The sequence below is a fragment of the Monodelphis domestica genome, chromosome 1 (assembly GCF_027887165.1).
Source record: "Monodelphis domestica isolate mMonDom1 chromosome 1, mMonDom1.pri, whole genome shotgun sequence".
In the NCBI taxonomy this organism is placed as follows: Eukaryota; Metazoa; Chordata; class Mammalia; order Didelphimorphia; family Didelphidae; genus Monodelphis; species Monodelphis domestica.
The window spans coordinates 203,255,892-203,265,250 of record NC_077227.1 but is presented as its reverse complement, the minus strand read 5'-3'; the positions used below and the strand labels follow the sequence as shown (position 1 = coordinate 203,265,250).

The window sequence follows — 9,359 nt, the reverse complement described above, 5'->3', positions numbered from 1 at the left end:
AAATGTTTTCAGACACAAAAAAATATTTTAAAATTTTATGTGGAAAGTTGTAGCAGTAAAGACATTAGCTCTGAAGTCACAGAAGACATACATCCCCATACAAACCATGTAGGTGAGCAACTAGCTCATCTGGATCAAGCATCAATGCAGACACCTTATGCTCACTTTTAATACAATTTGTACATTTTTAAGGGGTCTGGAAGATACAGCTTTACTTATTTAACAGACACGAGAGCAGTCAGCAAGAAAATGGAATCCAGGGTAAGAACCAAAAATGGCTATGGAGTGAAGACTTAAGGTACTACGGCCCTCCCCCTAGCCCATGTCTCTTCCCACTTCCTGCAGAAACCTGGATTCTACATCAACAGTGTCTCACTTTGGGGGCCTGCCAGTCTACAGACATGTCACAGCACATGTGGCCTGTGTATGTGTGTGTGCAGATATGTATATGGTGCCAAAAACACTGGAAAAAAAACTTGGGGGCAAGAATTAACGCCAAAAAGTTTTAGGTTGACCAGCTGGTTCCTTAACCACAACTTACTCCATCCACTCCAGTGGGCTGGCCCAAGAACTCCAAACCAAGGAAAGCAAAGACTGGAATTTTATAAATAGTTAAGATTCTGGATTACATGAATTCTGGGAGAATTGGCTTCCTTTGGCATCTCATTTCCCTAGCCATAGACCAGAGTCCTTTCCCTGACTCTCTCGTGAGTGAGGAGCAGAAGTTAAATTCTAAAAGATCCATGAAGATGTCTGGCCAATCATGTTGTAGGTAAGGAGATGGCCTAGTGGTAGAATTCTACAATGGGTGAGCTTACAATCTAGAGGAAAAGTCTTGTTGCTTCCCCACCTGATGTTCCACCTGACTACAAGTTCAGGTTGGACCATAGTCTTTGGGACTATTTTATTGATGCTTTTTGCTTTTACGTCACATTCATTTCTCAATCGTTTTAAAATCAGGATTAGAAAATTGGGCTCTATGGGTTCTATTTTGTCTAGAAAAAAGTGAAGGATATAGGCACAAGCTTTGTGGCTTGGGGAACAAGCAGCAGCCATCACATCAACCCAATGAGAAGACTAGCAACCAAGGTTGTTCAGCTACCATAGATGGCCTCAAAAATCTGATATCCAACAAGGATTTATTATTGGGTTCAAAATCCCTCTCAAAGGGTTCCTGAAATGCCCCAAACCCCAGAAGGGCTAAATGTTGGGACCAAGCAAGTGGCTTTACAAACCCAGGCTTCCTCCTCATGACTCCTTCCTTTATCTTAAAAGAAAAAGACTCCCCTCCTCAAAGGGTGCAAATTCTCATATGCAAAATCACAACACTAACCCCAGATGCCTAACAACTTTGAAGGTATTTTTACTGTCAAAGAAACAAGACCCTGTGAGAAGCTTGGGATAAAAAGGGGATTATTAATACCACATGTTATAGTGCCCGGCCATTTTATTTTCATCATTAAAGACGGTGGGGGTGTAAGAGCCCATTGTTTTCAAGTTCTTAGTGGTGGCCAAATGTAAAAAAGATACTTGGAGAAATGGAAGTCCTAAGCTCACCCGGTGGCATTTCATCATGGGAAGAGCTGCTCCTCACCTCCCTCAAAGACCAGAGAAATCATGTGAAGATCAATAAACCCCAGAAGAAATCAGCATTTCAGGGCAGGTCAGGACAGCTGACCAGTCTCCTGTTTACCCCTCCAGATGGTCAAATACAATGTGTTTTCATGGAAGTCTCTTTTAGGAAGTCTCCTCTAGGGCCAACACAACAGGAAAAGGCCTGTGAAGGACTCTAAGGAAGAGTCCTCTTTATAAAGCAACACTCCAGTTTTATAAGTGAAAAGTAAAAGAAACGTAGCGCCTCAGTCTTTTGCATCACCCACTCCATCAGCATTAATGGCAAACACAGCTTCAGCCTCTGGAAGGCAAGGAGAGTCATAGATCTTGCAAATTCTGGTTTCTCCTCGTCCTTTCCTTAGGTACAACCTGATAAAAACAAACAAACAGGCAATAAATCATTCATATTATTTGCATTCCAGGTTTCAAAGGTCATCTTTGAATTCTCAATAAGTCCACATTTTTCTTGGTTTGGATACTTTTTAGGGGGAAAATAAGAATTGTTCTGTATTCCTCAGGGATATGGACAATTCTAACATGAGAAAAAGCGTTTCAGGTCCCTTCTCAGTAGCCGGTCAGGACAGCGAAATACGGTGGAAGTTAGCAAAACAGTTTCTGATTAGGAAGGGCATGAGAGATCTACCCACTCACAGTTCTTTAATTTTAGGGGCTTTCCTTCCTCTAAAAGTATTTGCCTACCAACCAAAGCCCATTAATTAACAGCTGGGTTGGGGGTAGTGAAAGGAGACTCATCATATGCCTAAATAACAGACCAAAAAAAAGCTTAAAAATTTTTTTGTAAGTTTTCAAAGTCTGCAATTCCCCCAAGTAGTTTTTTAAAATTAATTTCCCCCCACATGAATAGTTTTCAACAGAAATGCAAGCTACTGGCAACCATATTAAAAAAAAATCTCTAAATGGCCCATAAGAGAAATGCAAATTGGCTTAACCTTGGGGTCCACATCATACCCATCAGACTGGAAAAGACAAATGATAAAAGGGGAAGTGAAAATTGTTAGAAGGTTTTTGGGGAGGAGAACTGTGGGAGAGGCAAACAGCCATAGGACATTTTTTAAAATACGAGGAGAGTGCAAAGAGAAGGTCAGAAGGGGGCACAGACAAGCAGGGCAGTTTTGGTATCATGATAATAAAATTTAATATAGTTTCACATACAATTACCTTTTTCTGTTTTTGGTATGAGGAAATGTTCATGTTTGGTAAATTTATGATAAATTTTGATAAAGATGACATCCTACACGGTGATGGCATCTAAGTCATTCCCATACCTGGTCGTTGAGGCGTGTGCAATGATGTTTCCTCCGATGGGTTTTTTGGGATCTGCAGCAAACATGGCCGCACCATCTACCTGGGCCACCACCTGGTTCGTGATCACCACGGCCACACCAAACTGTTGGGGGGAAGGTCAAACGCAAGGTCTCTTTCGTTACCACAAACTGCAGTGGGCACCTTGACCTAAGAAGCTTCCCAACCTCAACCCTCCTTTATAAAAAAATGCCCGACGGCTTCCTCGGTCGCTCTCTCCATACAGAGGAGAGAGAACGAGGCACAAGTTTCTGTGAGATCTTTGGGTTTTATTAGACCCGGGGCGGCTTCCTGGGGGCAGGGTCCAGCCCGCTGCCTTAGAGGGCCTTTGGCACCTGAATAGGGCATTTCAGTGCTAGCAGCAGCTCTCCTCCTCCTCCCTGGTGGGGATCACTGCAGGGACTAAAAATGAAATCAAGTGCTCCGTCGCAACTGCCCAGCTGGGTACCTCATCAGCAAGTCGCAGAAGCATCCGAAGGAACCTGGCGAGGTGCATCTGTCTGGCCGAGAGCTCTCCTCGGCCGGAGTAATCCGTCCTATAGAGGGCCGTGGAGCTGTCCACAATTAACAATGCATATCTGGGGGTGAGGAACAGAGAGACACAGGGGGGACACTTTTGACTTCAGGCTGGTTCAGTTGTCTTCTTAATTACCTGAAATCTCAAAAACATGCCCAGCCATTTATATATTCAATGGAAAGGAAAAATGTTCTTTAAGAAATAGCTTTTGAGGGGCAGCTGGGTGGTCCAGTGGACTGAGAGCCAGATCTAGAGATAGAAGGTCCTGGGTTCAAATTCTTCCTAGCTATGTGACCTTGGGGAAGTCACTTGACCCCCATTGTCTAGCCCTTATCACCCTTCTGCCTTGGAACCAATACATAGTATTGATTCTAAGACAGAAAATAAGGGCTTCAAAAAACCCCAACAAAAAAACAAACCAGCTTTTGTTGTTGAGATACAGGATTCCTCCAGAACAAACATCTGATACATGAGTATAAATCTAGCTTTTCTGTTGTGGTTAAGATGTTTTCTAGTCATGCCGACTCTTCTCAGCTTCACATGGGGTTTTCTTGGCAGAGCCAGTGGAGAGCTTTGCCACTTCCTTTTCCAATTAATTTTGCTAATAAGGAAACTACAGCCATCAGGGTTAAAGTGACTTGTCCAAGGTCACACAGTTAAGAAGTGTCTGAAGCCAGATTTGAACTCCTGAAGATAAGTCTTTCTGCCTCCAGGTCTGGCACTATATCCATTAGCTGCCTAAATTCCTTCCTTCCTCCCCACGAGTCCGGCTGTCTTAGTCTCCTTGGGTCCAAGCATCGCCGCCCTCTGCCTCTGGACGTACCTGGACTCTACCATCATGGCCGAGGCCTGATAGAGGAGCTGGGTTTGGTGGTCAGTGTTGAAGCCTCGAGCATATGCCACGTTATCTAGGACATCGCTGCCGGACAGGCCGTACCTGGGGAAAACGTTTGCGTAGGATGAGAAAGGTGAGGCAGGTTCTGGAGGGGATTCTTAGGCCCTGCCTCTGGGACCATTTGGTGTCCAATTAAACCTAGTGTGAAGCACGAACATTTCCCAAAAGAAGAAATGAAAACTATGATCATATAAAAATCTTCCAAATCTCTAAGAGTAAGATGGAAAAAATGACTGTTACCTCAACTCATCAAATTGGCCTGGGTAAAAAAGACTGGAAGTCAGTGCTGGAGGGACTATGGAAAGCCAGGCACACTATTAGTCACTGGTTCACTGAACTGGTCCAACTCTTCTCTAGTGAAAACAATACAGAATCCCGAAAGAAAATGATAATAGCTAGCAGTAGATAGGGCTTACTACTGTAAGATTTAAATTAATATCAGTAACTCCAAGTATTATACTTTATAAGATTTATTAGTAATCACTTGAAGTAGAATAAATAAAAATAGAAGTACAAAGCTTAAGTATGACCATATGAGTAAACTTTCCTGCCAAACTCTCCCCCCAGCCTCAACATTCCAGGAAGGAGAGGGGTGAGGTCACGTGAAAACTTTACCCTACGTACGTATGAGCACACAAATGGGATGCTGGGTAAGAGAGTCCTGGGGAGCAAATTCCATCCACATACTACAGCTCTGGCAATGTGCGAAGCCCTTCACAAGTTTTATCTTATTTGAACCTAATGACCTCACCAGGAGATGTTGTTATGCCCATTTGACAGTTGAGGACACCAAGGCAGACTTGCCCAGGGTCACATAGCTAGTGAGTGTTTGGATTTAAATTCAAGTCTTCTTGATTCCAGGTCTGGTGCTCTTCTCCACTGCACCACCAGCTGCCTCCAACTGTTTAACCAAGTGAAATATATAAGCCAAGAAAGTTAAAAAATAAAAGCTTTCCCTGTTTTTCCTTTCATTTTCAGTGAAAGTCCTACCACCTTCTGCATCTCTAATCTCCATGCCTTCTCTTATTTCCAATTTATCCCGTATATATCTTGTTTGTATGCAGGTGTGTGAGCTCCACGAGAGGGTGTACAGTGGGAGTTATTAAATGTTTTCAGCTATTTTCCACAAAAAAACAAACAATAAAAACTGACAACAAAGAAGTGCCTAAATGATTGGGAAATGGCTAGATAAACCATTGCATATGAATGGTATGCAATGGAATTTTAGTGCACTTGAGGAAACAGATGAGGAATTCTGGGGAAAAAATGGGAAGTCTTTTATTAACTGGAAATTAAGAGCAGGGACAAGCAGAACCAAGAGGGAATATACATAATTAGAATAATAATATAAATAACATGGTCCCACAATCCCCACCCCAAACCCTCACTGTTCATCTTATAAATGAAACAAAGTATCTGTGACCATCATGTAACCCTCAAGCTTCAAATAATGACTAGATATTGTTATTAATTTATTTTTTAAACTCTTGCCTTTTGTCTTGGAATCAATCTTGTGCTCTAAGGCAGAAGAGCAATAAGGGTTAGGCAATGGGGGTTAAGGGACTTGCTCAGGGTCACACAGCTGGGAAGTGTCTGAGGTCAGATTTGAACCCAGGACTTCCCATCTCTGGGCCTGGCTCTCAATTCCCTGAGCCACCCAGCTGCCTCTACACTGCCCATTTTGGGATAGAGAGGTGGGGAACTAAGGATACAGAATCTTGCATATACTATCAGACATGGCTAGTACGTCCCTAAATTTTGCCTTACTGTTTTTCTTAATTATAAGGGATTGTGGTGGCAGGAGGAGGGAGGATGGGGAGGGAACTCCATTGGGCAGTGATTATGGTATAAAAAAACCCCAAGAGACAGAAAGGGCCTGAAATGTTCATACCCTCTGCCACAGAGATCCAACGGATCTCCCCAAGCCAGAATGTTTTCATAACTACTGAAATATTCAAGTGGCGCTTTTGAAGGCCACAGAAGGGGTACTCAGAGCCACACAAACTGTGTCAGATGCAGCTGATAGAGCAGTGGGCTTGCTGTTCTTTCTTTTTATATAATCTTTGTTACAAGGGAAAGTTTTTGGGGAAGAAATAAGTATGATGCAAAAACAAAAGGCACCTGTAAGAATCTAGTGAATGGGAACCAAGAGGATTTTGGTGATGATCCAGAGCTTTCTGAGAGCCAGTTTCTACAATGACAAGGCTTTGGTCTTGGGTAGGAGGCAGATCAGATGCTTGCCCAATCTTATTTTTCAGTCCAGTCCCTCCAGGTCTTTTAAGATCATCTAGTCAGATATCTTCATCTTCGATGTTCCTGTGGTTTTCCCATGACCCCATAGGGCTGCTCATAATTTAAATGCTGGTGGCAACTACTATATTATTTGATTCAATTATAAAATAAGCAAAACACATAGGATCATGTAGTTTCTTTCAAATATTATAGAATGAAAGCCTTCCCACCCATTCCCAGATATTTGAATGACGAATGTAGCCTGAGATTTACATTAGTACATCAAGACATTTAGTATAATGCAAACTTTTTAAATTTATTTCTCTTAAATTATCATCTTCTGTCTTAGAATTAATACTGAGTATCAGTTCCAAGGAAGAAGAGCAGTTAAGGCTAGGCAATGGGAGTTAAGTGACTTACTCAGGGTCACACAACTAAGGTGTATCTGAGGCTAGATTTGAACTTACTATCTCCTGCCTCTGGACCTAATTCTCTAGCCACTGAGCCACCTAGTTGTCCCCATAATGTAATCTTTTTCATCCCTTATTCTTGCCTCCAACACGAGAAAAGAAATTGGTCTCTTAGCAAAGCCTATGTCAACGTGGAGAAATCGTCAATTTTCCCAAGTCCATGAAGATGTTTAAGATGGAGCAACAAAAGGAGCAGGAACTGCTGCTGGTAATAGTTCAGAAAATTAGACTTGATATGTTTTGCGTGATAATACATGTATAACCCAGTCTGAATAGCTTGTCAGCTCCAGGAGTAGGGAGAGAAAAAAAGGAGGGAGACAGTTTGGATCATATAACTTCAGAAAACTAGTGTGGAAATTATAAAAAATAAAAACAAACAGAAAATTAGACTTGAGTTCCCAACAGAATTTGGGTTTTCCTTCATTTTTTCTTGGTTCCTTTACTGAAAAGGCATTTTCACCTGAATACCTCACACTGTGGAACTGATTTACAAAAGCTCATTTATTTAAGCCTTATTGTCTGCCTTAGTCACAGCTCTAGGTCAGAAGGGGTAAGAACTCAGCAAAACCAGTTCAAGGACTTGCCCCAGGTCACACAACTGGGAAGTGTCTGAGGCCACACAGGACTTCCCAACTCTAGGCCTGGAGAACTCTATTCACTGAGCCATCTAGCTTTCCTCTTTTTTTAAAAACCACAATTCAGTCCTTTGGCTTTTGAACTCACTTTTCCAGTACTAACTCTCCACCAGGTACAAAAAGTGCCCTGGGCTAGGGGATTAGAAGACCCAGATTCTAATCTTGGTTCTTCCACTCACTTAAGCCTTTTATCTTGGGCAAGTTACTTCCTCGACCTGAGTCTCATTTTCTTCACCTGACAAATGGTTAAGAATAATTGTAATATGGGTCACAGGGCACAGGATGAAGGAACTATTGGAGCTCTAGAAAAGTCCAGGATTCTTTGAATCCACAGCTGGGCTGAAAGACTACATCCTCTTGTCTGGTCCGAGGAAGGTTTTCGGTTTTTTTCCTGGACTTAATTACATCCAAAAGGCATACTTTAGGAACCAGGCAGATTGGCCAAGAAGTACTTCTGTTTTGCTTGAAATTCAGGCCAGGAAATTCCAATCCCCTCCAACAGATAGAAATAGAAACCATTTTGAAATTCATAACTAAGTCCCTAAACTACTACTCCAGAAGAGATTCTGGAGGTGCTGGTCTACACCTGAGGCTCAACCAAACAGTCACTCCAAAGCAATGGCAGCCAAGGGCACTCTCAGAGTTTAAGACTAGAATGTTCTCAAACCAAAGGGGGAACAACCAAAGCCAGAAAGAAACTAAAGTGATCATCAGCTGGAAGGAAACCCAGCTGTCACTAGCAAAGATGATTAGGGGGACTGGAGTGAATGAATGGACTTTAGCTTCAGAAGCACAAATGATCCCTGAGATTCTGCAGCTTTGGGGTTCAGCTTTTACCATCCTCTGCGCAGTCAGATGGATGAGTCTGACACTTAAGTTTATGTTTGGGGCTCAAGAAATAGTTACAACCATGAAGTATGCTCTTGCCTCCTTTTAAATACAAAGGAAATGAGGCATATTCTGTTTCTTAAAATCATACCTATTGGAGGGGATATGGCTGGGGATGTAGACTCTAAATGAACATCCTAGTGCAAACACCAACAACATGGAAATAGGTTCTGATCAAGGACACAAGTAATACCCAGTGAAATTGGGAGGGTGGGGGGAGGGGAGGGAGGGAGGGAAATAATGTGATTCTTGTAACCAAGGAATAATGTTCTAAATTGACTAAAGAAACTAATTCAAATGGAAAAAAAATCAAACCTACTTTTACCATAACCATTTCCACTTCAGAGAATAAAAAATATGCCTTAAAAGCTGCAACTAACAAGTTCTCTTCTGATATAGAAATATTCATTTACATGTGGTGCCTTAATGGAAATCATTTCCTTGAAGATCATTTTGGTTTAAGAGCTTATTCACCACAGTGGTACTTTACCTTAGGACCACCAATTAAGCAAAATAATAAGAAACTATCTAAGAGACTGCCTAATTCCAGATGGTGGGTTCGTAGTAGGCACTTAAGAAATGTCTCCTGATTGATTGATAACATCACTATCCACTGATACTCTTATCTTTTTCATCTCTATGAAATCTTTATAAGAATAATAGCTTATACAGGGAGGGCAGCTATGTGGCTCAGTAGATAGAGTAGTAGGCCTGGAGAAGTGAGGTCCTGGGTTCAAATCTGGCCTCAGACACTTCCTAGCTATATGACTTTGAGCAAGTCACTT

General features: G+C 42.0%; 1 protein-coding gene across 4 annotated transcripts in view; it reads right to left on the bottom strand.

The window, feature by feature from the left end:
* Positions 1–21: 21 nt before the first annotated feature.
* Positions 22–9,359, bottom strand: part of RAD51 (RAD51 recombinase) — a 43,046-nt gene continuing 33,708 nt past the window's right edge. For all 4 annotated transcript variants that reach the window (XM_007480059.3, XM_007480057.3, XM_007480058.3 and 1 more), the window contains exons 7-10: positions 4,278–4,391; positions 3,386–3,515; positions 2,901–3,022; positions 22–1,983 (exon numbers count right to left, since the gene is read on the bottom strand). In XM_007480059.3, coding sequence (XP_007480121.1) covers positions 1,860–1,983; positions 2,901–3,022; positions 3,386–3,515; positions 4,278–4,391 — 490 coding nt within the window. In that variant the 3' untranslated portion in view covers positions 22–1,859. The remainder of the gene's footprint in view (positions 1,984–2,900; positions 3,023–3,385; positions 3,516–4,277; positions 4,392–9,359) is intronic.